The sequence below is a fragment of the Ovis canadensis genome, chromosome 2 (assembly GCF_042477335.2).
Source record: "Ovis canadensis isolate MfBH-ARS-UI-01 breed Bighorn chromosome 2, ARS-UI_OviCan_v2, whole genome shotgun sequence".
Lineage (NCBI taxonomy): Eukaryota > Metazoa > Chordata > Mammalia > Artiodactyla > Bovidae > Ovis > Ovis canadensis.
The window spans coordinates 135,433,266-135,460,781 of NC_091246.1; the positions used below are offsets into that span (position 1 = coordinate 135,433,266).

A 27,516-nucleotide genomic window follows, 5' to 3' on the forward strand; every position below is an offset into this window, starting at 1 on the left:
TCCATACTGTTCACTATAGTGGCTGCTCCAGTTTACATTCCCATCAACAGTGTCAGTCAGTCAGTTCAGTCGCTCAGTCGTGTCCAGCTCTTTGCGACCCCATGAATCTCAGCACGCCAGGCCTCCCTTTTCAACTCCTGGAGTTTACCCAAACTCATGTCCATCGAGTTGGTGATGCCATCCAGCCATCTCATCCTTTATCGTCCCATTCTCCTCCTGCCCACAATCCCTCCTAGCATCAGGGTCCTTTCCAGTGAGTCAACTCTTTGCATCAGGTGGCCAAAGTATTGGAGTTTCAGCCTCAGCATCAGTCCCTCCAATGAACACTCTGGACTGATCTCCTTTAGGATGGACTGGTTGGATCTCCTTGCAGTCCAAGGGACTCTCAAGAGTCTTCTCCAACACCACAGGTCAAAAGCATCAGTTCTTCAGCGCTCAGCTTTCTTCACAGTCCAACTCTCACATCCATACATGACCACAGGAAAAACCATAGCCTTGACTAGACGGACCTTTGTTGGCAAAGTAATGTCTCTGCTTTTGAATATGCCATCTAGGTTGGTCGTAACTTTCCTTCCAAGGAGAAGCATCTTTTAATTTCATGGCTGCAGTCACCATCTGCAGTGATTTTGGAGCCCAGAAAAATAAAGTCAGCCACTGTTTCCACTGTTTCCCCATCTATTTCCCATGAAGTGATGGGACCGGATGCCATGATCTTAGTTTTCTGAATGTTGAGCTTTAAGCCAACTTTTTCACTCTCCTCTTTCACTTTCATCAAGAGGCTTTTTAGTTCCTCTTCACTTTCTGCCATAAGGGTGGTGTCATCTGCATATCTGAGGTTAGTGATATTTCTCCTGGCAGCCTTGATTCCAGCTTGTGCTTCTTCCAGCCCAGGATTTCCCATGATGTACTCTGCATAGAAGTTAAATAAGCCGGGTGACAATATACAGCCTTGACGTACTCCTTTTCCTATTTGGAACCAGTCTGTTGTTCCATGTCCAGTTCTAACTGTTGCTTACAGACCTGCATATAGGTTTCTCAAGAGGCAGGTCAGGTGGTCTGGTATTCCCATCCCTTTCAGAATTTTCCACAGTTTATTGTGATCCACACAGTCAAAGGCCTTGGCATAGTCAATCATCAACAGTGTAGGAGGGTTCAAAACAGGGAATCTTAACCTATAGACTTTCAAGAGATCATTGGATAAAATTCAGGCAGTCCATGAATGTAAATTGGAAATAATTGCATCTTTTAAAATTGATGTAGTTTAACATTTCTATCAGGAATGTAGGCAGCAGACCATAGTATTAACAGACTATTTGTTACAAATACCTCAAAATACCGTTTATGCTACTTGTGAATTAAAGAAGCTGTTATGCCTACTACTACTTCTTGCTATATAATGTGTTAAAAAGCACTTGGAATATCAAACTTTTGTTCTTTTCATCCTTTGAAAGCTCTATTTTAGTATGATTGGTATCCTTTGTTATCCTATATGTTTATACACATTATTTTAAGAAGTTCATTACCTTCACCAGACTGCCAGAGGAATGAAAGGTTGAAACTTTTTGTACCTGAAATCGTATTCCACAGAGAAATAATTATAAAAACTGTAGAATTTGAGCTTTAAAAGACCTTAGATATTACCAGTTCAACCTAAAGGAACCCATTTAGACTAAATAATTTACCTGGGCTCTAAGTTAAAAAAAACCAACAGTGTAGCCGTCTAGCATTCAGCCAATAAGCCTGTGGGACTACTGCATAAATATAGCGATGTTCTTTAATATACTTAGTACAGTCTTTCAGTTCATGATTTTGTATGACTTTCCATTTTTCTATAATTAATACTATTTCTTTATAGTTTAAAACTTAATTTTTTTCTTCTGTCATGCTTTTATGAGAAGGAACATAATACCAAATTTCCTTTTTACAGCTTGTATTTAGGTATTATATATTGTAATTTAAATAAAAAATTGTTGCTTTTACTTTAAAACATTTCCTTTAAAGGCACGTTTAGGAAATTAAGTGTTATAAAATAAACATGTACTGAATCTAACTAATAAATGTTTTAAATTACAATATATATGGACTGGAGAAGGAAATGGCAACCCATTCCAGTACTCTTGCCTGGAAAATTCCATGAATGGAGGAGCCTGGTGGGCTACAGTCTATGGGTTTGCAAAGAGTCAGACACTCCCAAGGAACTAACACACATATACATGAACATAAGAACAATGTTATCCTTACATATCCTTGTTTTATTTTATTATGTTATTAAAAGGAATTTGTACATGAGTATCATGTATGGAGAATAAGATATGGTTTAGGTATAATCTCTATATCCATATGGTCATATATTTTATTGTTCTTTTGGGTCGTTTTGTGAAAATTCTTTCAAAAATAAAGGAACACTAAGTATTTTTTGTGTTCTTATAACCTCTTGTTACTGTAATTGTTGACTGAGATTTCATCTTTATTAAAATCACTTCTTTTTAGCTTAGCATACCAGAGGATGAGCTGGGAAGCCTTGAAGAAATCTATCAATGGCCTGATCAACAAAGTCAACATTTCCAATATCAGTATTATTATTCAAGAACTTCTTCAAGAAAATATAGTTAGAGGAAGGTAAGCCTTGGCTGTTTTATTTGTAATATTTCATAGCACTTTTTCAATGGAAAATAATATCTACATGAAAAATAATCATTTATTATGCTACTTCATTTCAAAGAAAATTTCAAGGAGTATTTAAAATGCAGTTGATATAAATATGTAAGCTACTAACAAATAACTTAAACTCAACTGTTAGAGCTTATGTGGCGTTTTTACTGTTTGAGAAGCTTTGATGTCACATAATGATTTTGGCACAGTTATTTATTGACTGAATACATCCAATAATTTAAACTCATGAAGAAAAATAAATATTTAATTTCTTTATATATACACAAATTGCTCCTCACACCAGTTTAATTTCTAATGAAAGCAAAGTGGGAATGTGAAAGAAATGAGAAAGATAAGTAATGAATTTTACAAAAGCAGAAGGGAATAACAACCATTTTCTGTGTGGTTTTTAAGTAGTTGTGATATTTTAACTCATCAGGAAATAGAAATATTCTATGTTCTATTTATTTTAAAATCTGAGGACTATTTTCCCATATGACCTAGATCATCAGTGCAGAAGTGTGGGATATATATGTAACGTAAAATGTAGCACGTTGTGGGGGTTAGTAAGGTGACCGGGAGGCAGCCACAGGAAAGCACTCTCATTTTATTCAGGAAGAAGCAGACTCAAAAGTTACAAGGGTAATTTAAGATGTTACAGTTTATAAGCTGAGTTCTCTTTTTCCATTTTCCACTCTAGTGATTCAGATGTCATGCCTAAACCTGATAACTATGAAGATGTAGTTTTTCTGCCTTTTGACAATTGAATAACTATCTGTTATTACATTGGTAAAAATAACTCTACAGTTAGCCCATTTTGTATCTCTCTTCTTATCAAATGTATACATTGATAGAAACATGTCCATTTCAAAATGAGTTGGAAGGTAGGACCTTTCATATTCCTGTCCTTGTTTTAGCATTATTTCTGCAGTGCTTACGTTATGTCTTTATCTCTCTTAGGAATATTGTTTTCACTTTTATTTTCATGAACAATAGACTTAAGCCTGTCTTTTAGGTGGAAACCACCCAGATTTGTCTTTAATCACAGAATTAATTTATATGAATGATGGGCTTATAATGGAAATTTTAGTTTAAGTCAAAGTTCAGTACTTTTGAAGCAGGTCTTTTCTCCCTTCACTTTTGATAATGCTAAGTGAATTAATATAAGAAGTTAAGAACTTAAATTCATGAATAGATATAATGAACAGCAACTGGAAAAGAAGATTTATATTTAGAGAAAAAAATTTTTGAAAAATATTATATTAAATCTATTTTATATAAGTACAGATTGAAATTTTATTTCCTCAAAATCAGTTTTATTAGACAATTTCTTCCTTTAGATAAGGGTAGTGAAAATTTAGTTCTTATTTAGCTTTTATGATGATTTACAGAGAAGTAATTAAAAGACGCTTACTCCTTGGAAGAGAAGTTATGACCAACCTAGATAGTATATTCAAAAGCAGAGACGTTACTTTGCCGACTAAGGTCCGTCTAGTCAAGGCTATGGTTTCTCCTGTGGTCATGTATGGATGTGAGAGTTGGACTGTGAAGAAAGCTGAGCGCCAAAGAATTGATGCTTTTGAATTGTGGTGTTGGAGAAGACTCTTGAGAGTCCCTTGGACTGCAAGGAGATCCAACCAGTCCATTCTGAAGGAGATCAGCCCTGGGATTTCTTTGGAAGGAGTGATGCTAAAGCTGAAACTCCAGTACTTTGGCCACCTCATGCGAAGAGTTGACTCATTGGAAAAGACTCTGATGCTGAGAGGGATTGGGGGAAGGAGGAGAAGGGGAGGACAGAGGATGAGATAGCTGGATGGCATCACTGACGTGATGGACGTCTGAGTGAACTCCGGGAGTTGGTGATGAACAGGGAGGCGTGGCGTGCTGCGATTCACGGGGTCGCAAAGAGTCAGACACAACTGAGCAACTGAACTGAACTGAACTGCATATAGCTAGAATCAAGATTGCTGGGAGAAATATCACTAACCTCAGATATGCAGATGACACCACCCTTATGGCAGAAAGGGAAGAGGAACTAAGAAGCCTCTTGATGAAAGTGAAAGAGGAGAGTGAAAAAGTTGGCTTAAAGCTCAACATTCAGAAAACTAAGATCATAGCATCTGGTCTCATCACTTCATGGCAAATAGATGAGGAAACAGTGGAAACAGTGGCTGACTTTATTTTTCTGGGCTCCAAAATCACTGCAGATGGTGATTGCAGCCATGAAATTAAAAGACGCTTATTCCTTGGAAGGAAAGTTATGACCAATCTAGATAGCATATTAAAAAGCAGAGATATTACTTTGCCAACAAAGGTCCATCTAGTCAAGGCTATGGTTTTTCCAGTGGTCATGTATGGATGTGAGAGTTTGACTGTGAAGAAAGCTGAATGCCAAGAATTGATGCTTTTGAACTGTGGTGTTGGAGAAGACTCTTGTGAGTCCCATGGACTGCAAGGAGATCTAGCCAGTCCATCCTGAAGGAGACAAGTCCTGGGTGTTCTTTGGAAGGACTGATGATGAGGCTCAAACTCCAATACTTTGGCCACCTCATGGGAAGAGTTGACTCATTGGAAAAGACCCTGATGCTGGAAGGGATTGGGGGTAGGAGGAGAAAGGGATGAGAGGATGAGATGGCTGGATGGCATCACCGACTCGATGCACATGAGTTTGGGTGAACTCCGGGAGTTGGTGATGCCAACAGGGAGTCCTGGAGTACTGCAGTTCATGGGGTCGCGGAGTCGAACATGACTGAGCGACTGAACTGAATATAGCTGGATTTTAGGTGAATTTTTTTCCTTCTGATGAAATCAGTGAGTGTTGCTGACTCCTTTTCTTTTCTTTTTTAACCAGAGGCCTGCTATCCAGATCTGTTTTGCAAGCACAGAGTGCTTCTCCAATCTTCACCCATGTTTATGCAGCATTAGTGGCAATTATCAACTCAAAATTTCCACAAATTGGAGAGTTAATCCTCAAAAGATTAATTCTTAATTTTCGAAAAGGCTATCGGAGAAATGATAAGGTATATGTGATGGACTTGTAAGTAGACTGCTACAGATAACAGGCTAATAAACCATAAGTATCAGCCTTAGTAAGCGATGTTGATTTCTGTTCATCCAGAAATGGCATGTTTCCACATATACTAATTTTTATTTTATAACACATTAAAATTACCTTGCATGTTGCATATTTTAAGGAGAGTGTGTAAGTAAACTGTAGACTCTGTAGAAAAATGAAAATTGGTTTTAGTTTATAGATTAACTTTGTCTCTAATTTCCCTTTTCAGCCACTTTGTCTGACAGCTTCAAAATTTGTGGCACATCTTATTAATCAAAATGTGGTAAGTAATTATTTTCAAAATTTGGTGCCATTCAGTGGCATTATACCACAGGCTTGATGCCACTTCAGTGACATCTTTGTTTTGACTTACAGTCCTTCAGAAAAGTGTCTTGAATGATATTTTAATTTTAGAACTATAATAAATGCATTTTTTAATGTAAAGAGGAACCCAGGACAAGTGTTAGTAAATTAATCAAACTCTTAATATTCTACATGGTTACTTAACTGCATATTTTTCCTTCAAAGACTATAATGTGTTTTTATTTAAAAGTTACTATTTCTTCTCTTTTCCCTGTACCTAGTGTTCAAGAAAACCTAACAGCTGATATTCTTTAAAAAATGCTATTCCCCACAACTGCATATATACGTGTATATTCATATGTATAACTACATGGTATATGTATATACTCATATATTCTTAGAATCATTTTATAAAATATTATGTACTAAATAATTTTAATCTGTTTTAAATGCAAAATTTTATCATTTTATTGTTTAGTTTTTGTGTTTATTTTTTTATTTATCCACTGTTCGAGAGTTTTGATTTGTTATGTTATATGTCAGTTGCTCACTACCGTCTGACTCTTGGCAATCCCATGGACTGTAGCCCACCAGGCTCCTCTCTCCCTGGCATTCTCCAGGCAAGAATATTGGAGCAGGTTGCCATTCCCTTCTCCATGAGGAAGTGAAAGTTGCTCAGTCGTGTCTGACTCTTTACAATCCTGTGGACTGTACAGTCCATGGAATTCTCCAGGCCAGGATACTGGAGTGAGTAGCCTTTCCCTTCTCCAGGGGATCTTCCCAACCCAGGGATTGAACCCAAGTCTCCTGCATTGCAGGTGGATTCTTTACCAGCTGAGCCACATGTAAAAAATGAAAACAGTAAGATTGCTCTTGTCCATACTCACAGTTTTCCTTCAGATATGTATTATTTTTAAAAATTATATCTATAAATAAGAGGAAGAATTTTGAAGACACACTTAATCTTATTTCTCTAACATTTAATAATATTTTAATTCTTTGCTACATGAAATTCTGGTACTCACTTTAAGAAACCTTTTAGATTTTAACCTGGTCGTATTATTACAATGATAATTTTCTACTTAAGATCACAGCAACATAATTTTACATGTCTGTAAACCTAATTTCACAGACTACAATAGCACAGATATGTTTCAGTTTTTGAATATATATTATACTTGGAGATATTTTTGGCATTTACATAAACCAGTTAAAATGATAAGTATTTTGCATCTTCAAACTGTGGTACAGGGCAGTATTTTCTTGTCCCTATTTTCTTGTTCAACCTTGCCTGTCTTCCCAAAATAAAAGCAATGTGTATTTTTGATATTGTGCTAGATGTGAAGAGAATATTTTCCTAAGTTGTCTCTCCATCGCAAGTAAGAGTCTAGTTTTTAAAAGGCCTGTGTATGGTCTTTTAAACGTGCTTCCTAAGTCCATTTGCTTTTATAGCAAAGCTTCTCAATGTACTTCTTTCCTTCTCTATTTGGTGGTGTTTATAAAATTCTAAACTTTGACCATGGCCAGTGTAGAGTGATTTAAATAAAAATAGAAGTATTCAAAACTGTCGTTGTGTGCTATAAACTATAGAAAGAAATTTTCTGAGAAAATTAGTATTCATGTAATTTAAGAACTATTTCCTAACAGAATTGCTGAGAGAATGAATTGGGAAATGGATATAGAATTGTGATCATGGAGAAGGATATTATAAAAAGAATCATGTTACTTTTCTTCATATAGTAGTTATGAAAATATCTCAGGTTAAAAATTAGTAAATGACTTTAACTTCTATTTTGTGGTTAATTACGACATTTCCTAAAGATAATGTATCTTTCTATATAGAGAATATAAGAGGAATATTTCTGCTAGAGATAAATCATCTAGTTCTATCCATGTAGTAAATTAAGATTTATGGAAAAATCATCAGGAAATTCTTAGCAGATGCATAATGGAAGTAGAAGAAAAATTGTATCCCATATTTGGAGTATTTTTATGTACATTATGAAACTTTGCTCATCATATGTACAATATCATCACTGTAAAAATTAGATGTACTAATTTTTAAAATTACCATCAGTAGTAGATTAATACATGTGAAAGCATTTTGTGTGTCTTCTTTCTATTCAAGGCTCATGAAGTTTTATGCTTAGAAATGCTCACTTTGCTTCTGGAAAGACCAACAGATGACAGTGTTGAAGTAGCTATTGGTTTTCTTAAGGAATGTGGTCTCAAATTAACACAAGTGTCACCAAGAGGGATCAATGGTAAATATATACCCTTGGTTTGAGATTGAGCTTTTGTTTGAGTATTATTATATGTAGTGCTTATGTTATTTTCTTTGTGTTTAACTTTAGCTATATTTGAACGCCTTCGAAACATTCTCCATGAGTCTGAAATTGACAAAAGGGTTCAATATATGATTGAAGTGATGTTTGCTGTAAGGAAGGATGGATTCAAGGACCACCCTGTTATCCTAGAAGGACTTGATTTAGTGGAAGAAGATGATCAGTTCACTCACATGCTTCCTCTGGAAGATGACTATAATCCAGAAGATGTTCTTAGTAAGTCAGGGGCGGGCATTGGGAAGTGGCATACAAACAAATGTCAGTATCGAAAATAAACACTAACTTAACTTGTGTTTATTTATTTTTGAGATGTTTTCAAGATGGATCCTAATTTTATGGAGAATGAAGAGAAGTACAGAGCTATAAAGAAGGGTATGTAGAACTTTAAAAAATAATTTCCTTTTAAAAGAAGAAGTTTACTTAATTGTATGATACTGATAGAATGGTATAGATCACTCTGACCCCTGCCTACTGAGATCTTTGCTATATGAAGCCATTCTCTTTTCACCATTTGCCCATGCGTTATTTTTCTTTCTAGTGCTTATCCACGGTATTATTGCTGTTGTTTAGTCTCTAAGTCATGTCAGAATCTTTTGCAGCCCTATGGACTATAGCCCACCAGGGAAGTCCTATCCATGGTACTACTTCATTTTAAGTATTTAACTCATTTTCCTTCTCCTCTTTCTCTATTTAATTATGCAGCTCTTCAGCTTCATCCCTCTTAAGAAATATCCATGTATTACAATGGCCGTTATTTAACCTCACTTCCAGTTAAGAGTTGCTGCTTAAATTGCCACCAGTTTAGTATTTGATTAAGTGCTATACTGTATTATAAAGTTCTATACTTCATATTTCTTGAGGGCAGGATTTTATCTTCTGATAAAATCAGTCATGGTAGCTTAATATACTTAATGGATAAACTGATTATTATCACTTGTACAGCATTAGTATACCATAAGCACTGTTTGTTTAGATATTGGTTTGTATTTTGTTTCTGCCATTACTAGCTAAGTCACCTAGAATAAGTTACTAGCTAAGTCACCTAGAATAAGTTACTTGTTTGATATAAGAGTAAATGTTTGTATAAGGATAAATAAAATACAGTACTTTATCTTACCACAGAGTGTGTATTTAGACACTGGTACCAGGTTTTTTTTTAATATGTGTGTCATTATTTTTCTTCTAAAGCTAATATTCAGAGCTACTTACATCATTCTAATATATAATTGTTTATATTATTTTACATATTATAGTTCTATAATAATTTTATAAGTTTATTTCCCTTGAGTTGTGATTTCACCTAACAAATACTGACAGCTCTGAAAGCTCCTTGGAAGAGAGAGCAGAGTTATAGAGCTCTGTTATTGCTGCATCCTGTGCTTTAATCATGCTTAGAAGTAGAATGTTGAAGGGGAAGTAAAAGTGTAAGAAGCCTCCCATTTTATACATTATCCTAAAATCTGGTACAATAAGGACATTTCACTGCAATAGCCAGATTCCTTTTTCTCTAATAAATTTAGTTTCCAAACATAGAGAAACCCCTTCAGTCTATTTCCTTCTTTTCGTATGAATTTCTTTTTCTATAGCCTCCCTGCTATGCAAGCATGCTAAGTCGCTTCAGTCGTGTCTGACTCTGTGCGACCCTATGGACAGCAGCCCACCAGGCTCCTCTGTCCACAGGATTCTCCAGGCAAGAACACTGGAGAGGGTTGCCATTTCCTTCTCCATAGTCTCCCTAGAAGATACCAATAATTTTGTGAATTCTTATTATACCTGATATAGAGGGGTTTTTTTTTTTCCCCCTTTTTTTATACTTGGGAATTCCCCATCCATTTCTTTATTAGATTCTTGGCAGTTGGCCAAGAAAGTAGTGCTTTTCTTTACTATGCTAAGTCACTTCAGTCATGTCTGACTCTGTGTGACCCCATGGACTGCAGCCACCCAGGTTCCTCCATCCATGGGATTTTCCAGGCAAGAGTACTGGAGTGGGTTGCCATTGCCTTCTTTACTATAGCAGTCCTTAAACTCTGTAGTCCCAAGATCCCTTTATACTCTTAAAAATTATTGAGAATTCCAAAGAGCTTTCATTTATGTGGGTTATATCTATTGACATTTACTTACTAGAAATTTAAATGGAGACTATAAAAAAAATACTAGGTCATTTCAAAATAACAATAATAAACCTAGTACATATTTGCAAAAATTACATGTTTTTATAAAAATAACTATGAACAAAGAAATTTAAGAAAAAGAATGGTATGTTTTAAATATTTTGTGCAATTTAGTGTCTGGCTTAATCGGAAACATTTGAATTCTCATATTGCTTCTGATTTCAGTGTGTTGCAGTAGGCTGTTTTGATTGAAATATATAAAGGAAATTTAACCTCACCATAGACCTGTAGTTGGAAAGGGAAGAGTACAGCCTTTTCAGAATTATAATTGTGTATATTTCTGTTTGACATTATTCCAATTAAATATTTAATAGCTAGTAGTTTCTTAATGATTTAATTGCACTGTGAAACCTGAAATTATATCCATTAATTTTCCTATTTTGTTAACATTAAAATCTGTTGGCCTGTCAGTTTGAATGGATCTTTTACCCAAGCATGATTTTGTAACATGTTTCCTCAGTCATTTGGAGAATACTGATGCACCAAGTTATTCACATCATCCAAGTATTAACATGTTAACGTTATCAAAGTTAAATTGACAAATTAATATGTTCTCAAAAAATCACGTTTATTCATATTACCACCTGTCTTTATCAGAAAAATCTTAATGTTTTGGGGAAGCTGTAAGGCTCATGGGAATAAATACGTGTTTTCCACAATTCTGATTTTCTCTTGAAAACTCATTTGATCATTGTGGCAAATATCTGAAAATAACTGTTGGTTATTTTCCTTGAAATAACAGTATTACTTTGTTTATATCTTAGAAAATATCTAGTAAATACCTAATAACTCTAGTTTGTTTGCCATTCTTTCTTTCAAGTAAAAATTAAAGTAATTCATCTTGCACCTCCGTCACACAAGTGTTTTTCCTTGAAACAACCATCACCATTGTGCATTTGTCTTTTAACAGAAGTGCTATATATAAACTTCGTATTTTCTTACTCAAACTGCTATAAATGCCTATACTCGAGGGCTAAGACTTAACAAAATTAATAATTTTATGTTTTTTCAAGGGCGTTCTTAAATGAAACTTGTTTCCTATTGCATTAGTGTGGCGGTAAAAAGTGCAGTGAGTGCTTGTGCAGCTTGATCCCTTGATTGTGCTCGGTTTAACTCCTGTTGCTTTTGCGTCTTTATTTCAGATGTCAGCACAGTGAAAAGGCAGATAATATTTCGGTATTACTATGAAAGTAGGTTGACCTGCAGACCACCTGGCAGGTCTCAGTGATTTCCTCCAGAATTCACAGACGATACTTGGAAACCACTGCTCTATTTAGTTAGTAAAATCCAGTTGTCATTGCCTAAATGATTTTAGTAAGTAGATCCTAAAGTGAAGGGATAGGAGAGGATGATGTAAACAGCTAGACAATCCATTTGACCTTCATTCTTTCGTAAAATGTTCTTCTAGAGTCGGCATTAAAAAAAATGACCTCGGCAGGAAGTGGGCACAGCTTTAGTAATTAGCACCTTAGAGTGACCCAGGTGTACTTGTGTTTTAGGTCTTACAGCATTTGGGAAAACAGCAGGAGTGCCGGTCTTCCTCCTGTTGAATACTAAATAGTTTCCCGTTTTAAAGGTCTGTCTGAACCGTATTATGTAATAATAAACTAGACACTGCAGATCGATCATTTCTGGAAGTCACATTGGTTAGAAATATTCTTGAAGAGATTTGTATGTCAGCTAAGGGCTGAATGACAACTCTCCACTTTTGTAGAATGACTTGTTTCTCTAGTATGTGGGTTTCTGCTAACATTATTACGTGTGGCTCCTGATTTATACTATTTAGTTAAATATAAGGAAATTAGAATTTTCCTAAAAGTTAATTGCTCCCAAAACTATATTAAAATCTGTCTGATTATAATAAAAATGCAAAGGGGGATTGTTGGCCAGATTTGTAAAATCTTTTGTCAGACTGATGGAACACATACCACTGGACAAAATATGATTCTAGTTTTTGTCATTTGTTTATTACTGTTAACATGATGATAGACCTCATGTAGTCTTTTACATCACAATTTGAATAGTTCTGAATGTGAGTTGTATTTTAAGAAATGACAGTCCAATGAAGCCCTTATTTTTCCTTTTTTTTTAAAAGGTCTGTAGACTTCCATTTCTATTGCACATATGAAAATTCTATCGATTAATTATAATGTTCTACTTAATAGGTATACATTTTAATAAAAATCTCACTACTATTTAAATTTCATTCACTACCTAAGTATGTTAGTCACTCAGTCGTGTCCAACTCTTTATGACCCTATGGACTGTAGCCCACCATGCTCCTTTGTCCATGAGATTCTCCAGGCAAGAATACTAGAGTGGGTTGCCATTACCTTCGTCAGGGAATCTTCCCAACCGAGGGATCGAACCTAGGTCTCTCTCATTGCAGGCAGATTCTTTACCATCTTAGCCATCAGGGAGTGGATTCTAAATTATGCATTTTTTTTTTCTTCTGTCTTTTTTGTCTTTCAGAAAGCTTTCTTAGGCTAAATTCTTGTTTTCTATTGCTCATCTTAGCTTTTTATAGTAGACTTATCTTCTTGGTGATGAACTAGTAATATTTTGACTACATTCTCCATTATGCTAGTTTCTCTTCCTAATTTATCGTTCCAGTGCTCCTGCTCTTTTGGAAAACTTTCATCTACTTTTTCTTTGTTCTTCTCATCCCTTGCTTATTTCATGGCTGCTTTCCATCTGGCAGAAGAATTATACATATGGTTTTCTCTAGTCTAATTAGTTATAATGCTCTCTGAATACCTAGGTAATAACATGAGACCTGTGTGGTCATCTTTGTTGGTTGATAAACTCTTACACCACTGTGGGTTGTAGTGAACTGAGAATTATCTTCCCAGAATGAGATACATTTATATCCCTTGCTCATTCATGTTTTCCTAAACTTAACTTTGTTCTTTTAGAAATTCTTGATGAAGGAGATAGTGACTCAAACACAGACCAAGATGCTGGAAGTAGTGAAGAGGAGGAGGAAGAAGAGGAGGAGGAGGGAGAAGAAGATGAAGAAGGTAAAAGTGTAGCTGCAGATAAAATTGCAAAATATACTCCCAGAATAATCTGATGTAATCCTCTAAACAGTGATTCTTAATCTGTGGAGTACTGGGAGAGATGCTGCTGTTATCTAGTGGGTGAAAGCAAGGACTTATAAACATCCTATGAGTCACAAGATTGCCCCTCACAGCAAAGTATTATCCAGCCCAAAATATCAGCACTGGCAAGGTTGAAAGAGCCTGCTTAAAAGTATGAAACAAGGAAATTCATTTTTTAATACCAGCATAATTTAAATTTTATGTTTTATGACTTTGATTATGAACTATGAAAAAGCTGCATTCATGTTGAGCGCATGTGATTTATGTTGCTGTGGCATGAATGTGACAGCTGCGAGTGACTAGATATTTGCTCTTCATTTTGGAAAAATAGATTGGGGAAGCCAAAAACTATATTTGTACAAAAGCAGGCATGATGTCCTTCCTTTTCAGCTTTGATTATATTATTTCATAGGAAAATAAGCTCAGAACTTTACTTTGGTTAAGTCTTCATTAAAACATCAGAATATATATACCCTGGTCACTATTTGCTTATGTTACATATTTGAAAATATTAAAAGTATAACTTTCCCTTCTAAGGCATAATATATTTTAGTTCTGTCTTAGAGTATAGTAGATCTTCTACAACATAATTTATAAAAATATGTTTAATTTTTTCTAGTGTCCTTTTCATTTAAAATGTCTCCTAACCAAGTTAACATTTAACTTTAGAATTTGTTTTATGTGAAAATAAACAGTTCAAATAAAAACTATTAAATGTTTATAAAGTTTTCGTGCATTAGATAAGATAAAACTTTAACACATATTCATATTTCTTCTGGACCCATCCAACTTGTCATGATGATTCCTGAATTTCTATCCATAATTTATAGTTCTTCCAAATTATCAAGGTAATTGTTTATAAACAGAGAAATAATGTTTTCCCTAACACCAGCTTAAGTTCAGCCTTTTATAATGTCTACATGAGCAGGTGACCCAGAAACAAAAATAGTTTTCTTGGTTTGGCTCTGGACGTCTTTGAGCTGACAAAACTTTTCAAAATACTCTAAGATATGGCAAAAGACTAGAAATAGTTATGTTGAACTCTAAATGTCAATGCTAACTTATACTGTAGAAGAGAATCTTATATTAAACTCATAGATTCTAAAAAGATTATGAAAACATTACTATAAAGGGATACATTTTCAGTTCTTCATTTATTTTTATAGTCTTGTAATTTTGTTATGTTTAATTTCAGGACAAAAGGTGACTATTCATGACAAAACAGAAATTAATCTAGTCTCATTTCGCCGTACCATTTATCTTGCTATTCAGTCAAGGTAAGATACAGCACAGTAGCTCAGTTGATCCTAATTTTTGACAGGGGATGGGCAAGAAGATGGGATTGTTAGAATCTGGTAACAGAAAACTGGATATTGTTTCAGGGATTCTCCAACTGCTTGCCTCTCCTCCACTATCCCAAGTCCCAGATTGTAGATTGCTACTGTTTTTAGGAATCTACAGGAACAATTTGTCTTTACTTTCAACTGTTTCCTAATTAAAAATTTTTTTAAGTTATATCATTTCTTATAATTAAATATCACTAGCAATCTGAAAACATTTCTGTATTACAGAGTTAGCACAGTATTGTGTAGTGGAAGTTTAATGTTTTTATTTTTTTCTAATTTGCTTTCTAACTCTGGCTCTAAGCAGAGAAACTCTTGTGATATTTGGACACTGATATGTTGTGCAGATGGAAATGAATGTGAATGGAAGTAGGAAATAGACTTAGGAAGGTTTTAAGGACTCTTTGAAATAATATTAAGCAAGAACTGCTATGATGTCATGAAAACAACCTTTTCCCTTTGAAGGCTGTGAGGTTAGTTTTAAAGAGAAATAAATGAAAATATTAAATGCTGAGTACATCTATTTTCAATGGGAATCAACCTATTGATTTAGTGGGTACCATGTTTATATTTTACAGTGGAGAAGGAATATTTTCCCTGTTTTGTTTTGTTACTAGGTTTTGTATATTTCCATTTACTATGATGTAATAGCAAAAATGATTCATAAGTAGGAGTCATCTTGTTTTCAGTCTGTCTGAAAAGTTTTTGGCTTAGATTCATCTTCAAAAACAGAAATGTTAAACAGCAAAACGTTAGTTAGAAATTTTTTTGCTTTACCCTTATGTGTTTCTTGGCCTTTCACATGAAAGAAAAAAACTAATATTTTCTTATACAAACTTAAAAGTAGATAATGAAAAATTTTTGTTATAAGTAGCTATTCTTAGAGTTTTAGAGTTTGACCTTTTGTCCTTTTTTAAGAAATTCAATGGTAATCAGTTGTAAAGAGCAGATTCATTATTTTAATATTGCTGTTAACATTAACTTTGAAGAGTCACAGTGGAGCTCTTTGCATGATTATTGTAAAGAAACTTTATTTTTTAGGTGACCTAACCTTGATAATAATAACCTCTGAATCACACAAAAATGTTTGAAAAACTAAAACACTAGACAGGTGACTGACACTGATATATAGTGGTACCAATTCTAGTAATAGTACAATAAATATGTCTTATATGTTATTTGTCAAATGTTCTCAGCCCCTAAATGCCTAGTAAAAATAATTTTAGGAAGTAAACACAACTTTGATAAAAAGGTATTTAAAGGACATGGTTGGGAGACTCAGGTAATGGGATTATAAAACATAAAAATGTTATCAAACAAATATTCTAGATGAATAAGTAACATTGTTGGTCATTAAAACAGCTAAAGTGGGTTTTTGTTTTTTTTTTTAAGTAACAGTACTCAGTAGTAATGATGATTTCAATTAGATACACAAAAAGATTTTTGGTGAAAATTTAAATTGGTGCATTCTTTTTAGAAAGCCTTGAATGAGTAGCGTGAATCAGTGGCTTAGTTTGATTGCCATTTGACCCTTCTTTTTCATTATATTTCTTAAAGAAATACATATTGGCAGAGAATTATACAGAGAATTGTTCAGTGCAAAAAAGAGAGAAAAATCATATTGCTCAATATAATCAAAGTGTTTTCATGTTTAATGCCTCTATTAAAAATTAGGTTAATGGAGAATTAGTGGGCAAGTGGTCTGATTTAATGTTAGTTGGGGATAAAAAACTAATAATATAGAATGTATGGCACCATGCTGATAGCATTATCTTAATTGTATAAGTAGGTGTGCAGGTTCTAGAAATAATACACTAACGTATCAACAGTGATTATTTTGAGAGGAGATTGGATTATTTATATAAACTGTTCACTTTTGGAACTCTTGTGAACAAAACCCAGTTCTGGTGACTGAACTATTTGGGGATTTTATTTTTTAAATTTTCTTTCCTTTTATACTTATTGACTGACCTCACCAATACTCTGATCTTTTTACTATTCTGACTCCTTAAATAGTCTTCTTTTATTTATGCAAACACTGAACTACACAGTTAACTTTGCTATTAAAAGTTGGACAGTCCGGGTTGTTTTTGATTTTAAGTGATGTTCCAGTCTGATGTTATATTACTGGAGTAATGTCCTTAACAATTTGAAGTTTCTTAGATTGGAGACATCAACAAACTATTGAAAACTGGCATTATGTAAAATCTATTTTCTTTACCCTTCCCTCAATCACTTTTAATTCTGGAATATGTTTGGTGTAAAATAGCAAGCAAAGTTAATAATTTCTTTAATATTTACATTTAGGTCAACTTCAAAACAATCATGGTAGGGAGTCACCAAATACTTTTCAAGTAAAACAAAAACAAGGAAAATTCTGTCATACTTTCTCTTTGATTCTTCACTTAATTAGACAAAAGGAAAGTTGTAAAAATTTTCCATGAACTACTTGACTTGTTTTTCAGAAATTATAGGATTTTTTTCCTAAATACTAATCCTGTTTTTTCAAAAATAAAAACTAGAAAATGTCACATTTTTAAAAATACTTTTTGGTATTGCTGTATTATTGAAGTTTATCAACTACAGTTAGCTATTTTAATCTTAGTGCCAGTTATTATTTAATATTGTGTGTTATGAAAGCTCTCTCTTGATTTCTTAAAGTTTTTTTTTTAATTCCATTCTACCACCCTGAATTATTTTTTGTGCTTGTGAAACCCAATCAGTAATAGAAGCTGAGGATTACTGATGAACTATAAAGCTAAATTCATTATCATTATATTTCAGTGGGTGATTATTTTATATTGCTGTTATCAAACGATACTGGCATTATTCCTGAATCAAGTTCACACTGAGTTTGATAATTCTCTAAGCAAAGCTTATTGAAGATATTTTTCATGCAATTTATATGAATGTTGTACAAAAATAATTTCTTTTCTTTGTAAGTGATTTTAGTTATTTACTGATTTTATACTAACTTTTTATATAGTGTAAGAGCCCTATGTTTGGGTATGACTCAAGATAACTTGTAAGTGTGGTGATTAAGCTCTGGATGTCATGCTGGGCTCTTGAAACATCTTTTACCTCTTCCTCACTTGGATCAAGGAGAAGGGGAAATATTCAGCAGTATAATAAAGATTTGTCTGCTTTCTATGTCTATTAATTTGTACATACTGGACTTTTTATATAAATGGAATCATGTTATATGTGGTCTTTATGTCTCACTTCTTTCACTTAGCATCAGTCACGGTCCCCCATGTCATAGGATGTATCAGTACTTCATTCTTTGTAGAGTTAAAAACCTTATCTTTTTTATATTTACAATACAGTAATATGAAAATATAGAAGAAAATTTTTAGCAATTGTTAGGGTAAGATTCTTGTATATGAAAGAGTGCTACAACTTAAATATGCTGCTATTTTTAACCTAACTATTGTGACCATTTTATCCCTACAGTTTAGATTTTGAAGAATGTGCTCACAAGTTGCTAAAAATGGAGTTTCCTGAGAGTCAAACAGTAAGTTAGTACTTTTTTTCTATTAGGAAATATGTATATGTATTATAAAAAATAAGTATGTATGTTATAAAAATGTTTAAGATAGTTAATAGGTTTCATGAAATGAAGCAGTAACTCAGTGCTTCATATATGCTGCTCATTCCAGTGATTTAAATTAGCTGCTTGTTTGAGGTGTGAGAAAAGGAGGAAGTTTCTCTGAACCACCACACTTTACACAGGTTTCTGAGTGGTTGCCTATGAATCAAATGGTGCCTTAAATACAATAGGAAGTTTGTTCTTTAGTAAAGTACCTGGTCCATCTACTTTATGCACTAAAGCATTCTTGTGTCATAGAAGCTGGAAAGATCACCATACTTGTTGTTACATTACTTGAATTAGATATAGATGAACCTGTTCCATTTTTTTTCACTCATTAATTCATTTAACAAAACGTATTCAGCATATAGGGAGAAGGAAATGGCAACCTACTGTGTATTCTTGCCTAGGAAATCCCATTGACAGAGTCTGAGCCTGATGGGCCACAATCCATGGAGTCGGACATGACTTAGCAACTGAGCACATTCAGCATATACTATATGGCAGGCATTCTGTAAGGTGTCAGGGATTCAGGTATCCATAAAGTACATTTTTGCTCCCTCTTAGCCCATGGGACTCATAGTCTTATAACTCAGTACATAGACTTAACTGTTCAAAATATCACGGAACCCTAATACCAAGAGGATAATAAAGGTTAGATTGAAAAGATTAGCTTAGGTTTTTGTTTTTTTGTTTTTGTTTTTCCTAATTCTTTCCTTATGTATTTTGCTCTGTGCCCATCTATATTTTGGATGCTTGAAATCTGAAGCAAAGGCTTTCAGGGTTTGGTTTTTCACATCTTAATGTACATGTAGTAGACTCAGCACAGGTCCAGAGTGAATGTATCAGCTCTAATAGGCTGTTTGATTTCTGGTTCTTCTAAAAGATCTTGACTGTCTGAGCTAAGCTAACATTACAAGGAAGTCCTTTGACTTAAGGCCTTAAATATGTTCTATTACAGGGATTGGCATACTGTGGCCCAGGCCCACTGCCCATTTTTGTTAATAAAGGTTTATTGGAGTACAGCCTTACACCATTGGTTGATGTATTGTGTGTGACTGATTTTGCCCTATAGCAGCAGAATTGACTAGTTGCAGCAGAGAGTAAATGGCCACTAACATCCTGAAATATTTGCTGTCTGGTCTTTTCCAGAAAAAGTGTCCCAATCTTTAAGAATGTAGATTAGTTCTTGAAATGCCATGGTATGGAATTTTGAGATTATTCTTTGCAAATTAAAAAATATTTTTTCCCTCTTAAAATTTATTTATTGATATACTAATAATAGTGTCTTTATATGTATTATGGGTATACTTGATATTATTGTAATTGGAAGGGAATAAATTAGTGAATTAACCTTTAAAATTATAAGTAAAACTAAAGTTATGGTATGATCTTGTCACATTATTTGCTGAATATAATTGTTATTAAAAATGTTATTAATCCAGAGGATAGTTGTTCTAGAACTTAACTTCACTGTTTTTTTCCCTTGAAACCACAGACCAGAATATTTATTTTTCCCTCATATTTGAAGGATTATTTGCTGCATAAGATCATTCTTGCTAGAAATTTTTTTTTTAATTTCATGTCGAATATGGCTTTTCACTCCCTTCTGGCCGGTAGCATTTGTCCTGAGAACTTCAACATGCTTTGATAACATTTGGAAGAGTATCTTAGTGTGTCCGTTTTCATGCACTCAAAAGAATCTCCTAAAATCACTATGATATTTAATTAAAATATTAAAATATTTAATTATTTTATGCCACAGGGAATAACTCTTATAATTGTATTTAGTCTCAGAAAGAAATTAATTTGTTTTTGCATGTTGTTCTGACTTTATTAGCAATGCTATCAGCATATTACCATGTTATATTGTTTAAAACCTGATTAAGTATTAGGTTATTATAAGATGAAGTGTTGGTAGAAGTTGAAAATACATTTTAATATATTGAATTAATGTTGTGTGGCAGAACTCAGAAAAGGTCATTTAGGTTTTTTTGGTCCTATATTAAATTTTGACGAAGTACATCTCTTCAGAACTTAGACATTTATAAACATTTTAATTGAGGCAACTTGTGACTAACCTTTAAAAAAAATAATAATCTAACAGTATAATTACATCTAAAAATAACCTTGTTTTGTGAAGAGAAGCCTTTCATTAGATAGTTTTATAAGTAGATTATCAGCTTCTTGAATAACACTGCCCCATAGAACATTTTGCATTGATGAAAATATTCATATTCTTCCCTTTTTAGTACAGTGGCCACTATACTGGTCACATGTGGCTTCTGAGTACTTAAAATGTGACCTATGACTAAAAAACTAAAATTTGAATTTTACATAATGTTGAATAATTTAAATGTAAATGACTATGTATTGCTAGGGGCCAGCACACTGGACAGCACAGTTGTAAAGTGTTCTATGCTTCTTCAGGGTCCCCCTTCCTTCTTGCTCATGGATCAGTCAGTTCAGTTCAATTCAGTTGCTCAGTCATGTCCAACTCTTTGCGACACCATGGATTGTAGCTTGCCAGGCTTCCCGGTCCATCACCAACTCCCAGAGCTTGCTCAAACTCATGTCCATCAAGTTGGTGATGCCATTCTACCATCTCATCCTCTGTTGTCCCCTTCTCCTCCTGCCTTCAATCTTTCCCAGCATCAGGGTCTTTTCCAAAGAGTCAGTTCTCTGCATCAGGTGGCCAAAGTATTGGAGTTTCAGCTTCAACATCAGTTCTTCCAGTGAACACTCAGGACTGATTTCCGTCAGGACTGACTGGTTGGATCTCCTTGCAGTCCATGGGGCTCTCAAGAGTCTTCTCCAACACCACAGTTCAAAAGCATCAGTTCTTTGGTGCTCAGCTTTCTCACATCCATATGTGACTACTGGAAAAAACCATAGCTTCGACTAGGTGGACCTTTGTCGGAAAAGTAATGTCTCTGCTTTTTAATATGCTGCCTAGGTTGATCATAGCTTTTCTTCCAAGGAGCAAGTGTCTTTTAATTTCATGGCTGCAGTCACCATCTGCAGGGATTTTGGAGCCCCCCAGAATAAAGTCTGTCACTGTTTCCATTGTTTCCCCAACTATTTGCCACGAAGTGATGGGACCAGATGCCATGATCTTAGTTTTCTAAATGTTGAGTTTTAAGCCAACTTTTTCACTGTCGTCTTTCACTTTCATCAAGAGGCTCTTTAGTTCATCGATTTCACCATAAGGGTGGTGCCATCTGGATGTCATCTGGATGGTGTCATCTGGTGGTGCATGTGGAGATTTCCAGTAAATGCATATTGACCTAATTTTTTTTAATATATATAATAATTACCTATTAATAGATTGTATCTCATGTTATCAGAGGACAAAAATGTCAGAATTCCTAATTGAAGATATAAAGGTACAAAATAAAAGTGAACTGAAAGAGTATATAGTATATTTTATAGCGTTGCTTTCTGTTTATAGAACACGAATACATTGCAGTTAATGTATTTTATTAAAAATTACTTTTTGACTTTCTAATAAGAAATGTTTTGTAGAAAAAGATCTTTAGTCAGTTTAGCAGTACTCAGAGTTAGGGTTAGGATTATTCTCTTTTTCATTTTGTCTCCATTGATTTGTCCATATTTCCTGAGTTTCTTGATCTATGAAATTGCTGTAATTGATATGTATTTCATTAGGGTTATTTCAGGAATTAAATAATATTTATTCATTATAAGTAATTTGTGATGTTGGTATTTCCCGATCTTGGATTAACTCTTGCATTTCATAGCCCAACAGAATTTTCACAGAGGAGTTTTCAAGACACAAAAATAACTGATTGGACAGTCTGTGGAAAGAACAGTTATGGAATGATTCCATCTATTTATTTAGATTCATCTGTGGACAGATCTATATGAGTAGCATTTATTTTGAGGCTAAAAATCTTGGCCACAAAGGTCTTTTTTGTTGTTGTTCTTTTAGATATATTTTCTTATAAACAAGGCAGTCATTATGTTAGCACTGAAGTTGTGCCTACTTTATGCTCTGTAAAGACTCACCACGTTTTGCCTTTTCCATACTAACAAAATATATTCTTGATAACTCAGTTTAAATGTTGTATTGGTGGTCTGTATTTAAAAGATTTCTGTATAGAATCTTTTAGAATGTGATATATTTAGTTTCTTTTTGTTGATGTATCTGTTTCCTTGATAGTTCTTTGATATTACGTATCATTCTTCCAGAACTTTGAGGCATTCCATAACAGTTTCCCAAAGAGAACAATTAAATGCTGTCTTTTCAAAATTTCACAGCAGGTTTTCTTGAAGTGGCTCATACTTACATGAGTTTAGAATTTTATAAGCAATCTAATTAGCATAAATGACATGGAATTTCTATTAGCCAAACAGAAAACTTTAAAAAACTATAGTCTTGACAGAGATTGAATTTTTTGTTTTGTCTTCATAACTCAACTTCACAAAGTTTTATGTTTTTGAAACCTTATTTAAAAATTCAGGCTATCTTTGTCATATTGGTAAATTATCACACAGCATAGATTCATTGTGTTTTGAATCATTAATGTAATTTTTTTCCGAATAGAAAGAACTCTGCAACATGATACTTGATTGCTGTGCCCAACAAAGGACATATGAGAAATTTTTTGGCTTGTTAGCTGGGGTGAGTTCCGACCTCATTTTTCTTGTTGGATTTTGATGAAATCACAAGGGTAATTCTGAACATGAGTACTGTGAATTAATGTGTCTGCTTTGTTGCCTGGTCTAATGTACTAACATATCTTTGCTGAAAAACAAATCATTCTTCCCTTCCACAGTTTTCCCAATCTCTGTAGCTTCCTCCCTTCCCACTTCCTGTTTGTAGTTCTTTGATATTACATATCATTCTTCCAGAACTTTGAGGCATTCCATAACAGTTTCCCAAAGAGAACAATTAAATGCTGTCTTTTCAAACTTTCACAGCAATTTCTGGTCAAGTACATGTTCAGACAACATAAATAAAGCATGAGCTAAATCATTTTTTTAATCCAAACTTAATCCATAGAGAAGTATATTTATTTATCTTATATAAATATGTGTATCTGTGGTTAGCCATGTGTATAACTTTGTTTTAGCATATAAATCCCAGGGGTGGTATAAATTGACTTCTTTTTTAAGCATCCCATTATACAACAAAGAAGAGTGATATGATATACAAATATTTATTAACATTTGATTGAATAAAATTAGGATTTAATATGGTGTTGACATTTTTATTTTTAATTTATTAGCGATTTTGCATGCTAAAAAAAGAATACATGGAGTCCTTTGAAAGTATATTCAAAGAACAATATGATACCATCCATCGCTTGGAAACAAACAAATTGAGAAATGTTGCTAAGATGTTTGCTCACCTTTTATACACTGATTCACTTCCATGGAGCGTAAGTAGATGAGTCAATATTTGTACTTCTTTCCTAATCCCCTGTTATTCTGAAATAAATATTAAGTATAACATAGCCATACTCTTCCAATGTAGGCAGTGTACTTTAAAATGACATGTGGAGCGAACGTCCACTATAATGGCACTCTTTGAGGTTATATTCATATCACGTGGAATCAAGAAGCTAACTTAGTGAATGAATGTAAGAAATAACATTTTGAATGACATTAATTGTCTAACTGTTACAGTGCCTTTTGAAGGCGATACCTAGGAATGTTTTCAGAACATAGTTTTTTATCTTCTCTGTGTGCATGTGTGTGCACACGCTTATCCATGTATAGCAGAGTTTGGTGGCACATGATCCTCTGAGTTACTGCCTGTTTCCTGATGGGGTAACCATCAGAAGTTCCCCTGGTAAGAACATGAGAGAAATGACTGTTCTGGCAGGATGTATGTTTCTTAGGCAACACTGAAGTTGGATAAGTGTTTGGGAGGAGTTCCTGTAGTCATAGTTAGAACAGGGAAAGATACTCTCGACGGGGAAATTAGACTGGGCTGGAATTTGAACTGCATTCCTTAAGCTGCCACTTAATTGTACAACTGCTGTTCATTCAACAACCATTTGTTTGGTCAACAACTCTGTGCCCAGAAAGAGACACTGGGCTTCCAAAATGAATTATATATGGTCCCTGCTTTCAAGGAGTTTAATACCATGTAACAGAAGAGGTAAGATGCCCATGGTAATAATACAGAATAAAAGTGATAGGTTAGGCTGAAGGAATTGAAAAATTCGAAAGAAATTATATCCAAGAAGAAAGAGGATCGTATTGTAGAATACCACAACCCAATGGTAGAATGAAACAACATTGTTGAGCTTATAAACATTGAATAGATTTTTGTAATACTCTTAAGTACTAAGTGTGTCCCACTACTTTAATGGGCATTTATAAGCTAACCCAGCAGGCTATTAAACTTTTTTACTTTGCTTTTTTCTTCCTTCTCTGGGAAAATGAAACCAAAGTTTTAAACAATTGAAATAGTAAGCTCCTGGAACACATGATCCATTAAAAACTAGAGGTTGCTTTTACTTTTTTTCACTCTAAAATATCTCTCTATGAGCTTCAGTTTTTAAGCCTTAGTCTTACTATTCAGAAGAAGCCATCGTTCTTGGTCTTTACCCTTCTCACGTATTGTATGCGCTGGACATACAATATGATAACATCTGTTTTGATAACTAGGTTTTAGGAGCTAGTAATCTTAGCATTATATGCTAGAGACAATATTCCTCCCTGCTATAAAAAGCACATTCCTCAGGAAAGAGAATGAATTTAACCTCTGTAGCATCTTAACATTTTGAAAATTTGTATAGAAAAGCAGTCTTAAACTTTCCCAGGTACTAATGTATATCAGCATAATGAAAGATATTTACAGATAATTCTTATTAAAGATAACAAACCATAATTTCAGAGGACACTGAAAGTTAGAGATATTGGTCACTTTGTCTTACCATTTGAATACCAAAATAATAATGTCTTTTTTAAATTCTAATTTTCAGGTTCTTGAATGTATAAAACTGAGTGAAGAAACTACTACGTCATCCAGTAGAATTTTTGTGAAAATATTTTTCCAAGAACTGTGTGAATACATGGGTCTTCCTAAACTTAATGCAAGATTAAAGGATGAGTAAGTTTACTATTTTAAATTAAACACTTTTTATTCTTACTCTTATTCTCCTACTTTAGCAACCGTAAGTCCACTCTTAGTTGTAAAAATATGTGTTAAGTCCTTAGGACATTCTTTATCTCTTAGTCACTCCTCTTGACTCTCATGTTCTTTGTGACAGGGGACAACATGAAACTTTTAATGGTCATTTAGTTCAAGTAGACAAAATGCAGATTTCATGCCTCTTTTACTTTAGTTAGAACATGCAAAATTATTTTCCCATGCTGACTAGAATTTTCCAGTAATAAGTATTTGTAGTTTTATTTCATTTTTACCCTAAGGTGGAGGCTTAAAATGATAATGTTGTGTTATCAGGGGATAATTGTAAACATATACTGGTGAAGGTCAGTCCTATAAGTCATATAACTGTTTAGATTATTATGCTGAACTCGGGCTTTGTTCCAGGACTATTTTGTAATCCCTATCCCAGCTGTCTTTCTTTGCAGGTATTCAGATTGCCCATTACCACTTACATTGACTTCTGCTCCATTCATACTCCTGAAATCCTTTCAAAGTTTTCTCAGTGATCATCTGCCAAATCCCCCAGTCTTGCACAGTCCTCATGCCTCTTGACCTCTTGGTCTCACTTACACTATTGACCACTTGCTCACTGACTCCTCACTTTATTCTCATTCTGCCTTGCTCCTCCCGATCTCTGTTCTTCGGCCTGCCTCGCTTATATTCACCAGAGGTCTGTCCTGAATTCTACATGCTCTGGCCCAATCCATTTGCTTCTCTTAGCTTCATATACTTATTGGCCCTTGTCTGCTTGCCAGGCTGTGGGACTCCTTCTCCAGCAGGATGCATTCTGGCTGCTCAAACATTGCCCAGCTTATTAAACAATAATAGTAAGCTGATTCATGCCCCCTTACCTCTGTTTCCAGAGCTGGGAATTCCTTCTCCTGTTCTGTCCAGCAAACTCTTAATCATTCTTCCTATATTGTCACCTTTTCCTGTGAAAGACGGTTTTTTCTAACTCTGCTGCTTAGTCCACTGAGTGTGTCACTCAAAACCACATGATGTTGCCTTTTTTCTGTTTGTTCCCCTCCCGAGAAGTAGCGATTCCATACAGTCTTCACCCTTGATTCCTCTTGACTGCTTTTCCCCTTCCGCCAGTGCCTTGCACAGTACTGTGTAGACATGCGTGTGTGTATGTACAACAAAAGAGGGCTTTTTTTTTTTACTTTTCTGTACATACACTCAAATATAAATACACATATGTATCCATAGATTTATATGTGTTATATAAGTATATCTATTCTGACTGTATATGAAAGTTTTTTTAAAAAAACCTCCTCTCATATAATTATAGAAACCAATTTAATTTCTTTATTTTGGGCCACACCTCGTGGCTTGCGTGATCTTAGTTCCCCTATCGGGAATTGAACCAGGGCCCATGGCAGTGAAAGCACTGAGTCCTAACCAGTGGACCATCAGGGAAATTCCTGGAAGTCAATTTTAGTAAACTATCACTTGACCCTACTCATATCATTAGATAGCATGTAGCCTGCCCTAATCAGTGATTTTTAAATCACTTGCTTATATTTCCTTTACTAATTTAATCTATAGAAATTCTGAAAAATGACTGTATGTGGATTTTGCCTTTTTATCTCCAAGCATTCTGTTCTCTTTTGTTCATTTTCTTTTTCAGAACTCTACAGCCATTCTTTGAAGGATTATTACCCCGAGATAACCCAAGAAACACTCGATTTGCCATCAATTTCTTTACTTCTATTGGTCTTGGAGGTTTAACGTAAGAATTATTATCAGAGTTTTATTCAACTTATCTCAAACTTACCTCACAGTTCCTTCGAGGCAGAATCTAACAATGGGT

At 34.2% G+C, this 27,516-nt stretch overlaps 1 protein-coding gene across 5 annotated transcripts in view; it reads left to right on the top strand.

Annotated features, from left to right (window-relative positions):
- CWC22 (CWC22 spliceosome associated protein homolog) overlaps positions 1-27,516 on the top strand; it is a 65,922-nt gene that overhangs the window by 31,949 nt on the left and 6,457 nt on the right. For 4 of the 5 annotated variants that reach the window (XM_069574263.1, XM_069574265.1, XM_069574266.1 and 1 more), the window contains exons 6-18: positions 2,491-2,619; positions 5,504-5,672; positions 5,937-5,990; positions 8,139-8,274; positions 8,365-8,571; positions 8,665-8,727; positions 13,442-13,546; positions 14,823-14,904; positions 18,424-18,484; positions 23,124-23,201; positions 23,809-23,961; positions 25,516-25,643; positions 27,334-27,435. In XM_069574263.1, coding sequence (XP_069430364.1) covers positions 2,491-2,619; positions 5,504-5,672; positions 5,937-5,990; positions 8,139-8,274; positions 8,365-8,571; positions 8,665-8,727; positions 13,442-13,546; positions 14,823-14,904; positions 18,424-18,484; positions 23,124-23,201; positions 23,809-23,961; positions 25,516-25,643; positions 27,334-27,435 — 1,467 coding nt within the window. Of the gene's footprint in view, positions 1-2,490; positions 2,620-5,503; positions 5,673-5,936; positions 5,991-8,138; positions 8,275-8,364; positions 8,572-8,664; positions 8,728-13,441; positions 13,547-14,822; positions 14,905-18,423; positions 18,485-23,123; positions 23,202-23,808; positions 23,962-25,515; positions 25,648-27,333; positions 27,436-27,516 lie in introns of those variants that run through there. The other variant, XM_069574268.1, reaches the window with a different exon arrangement.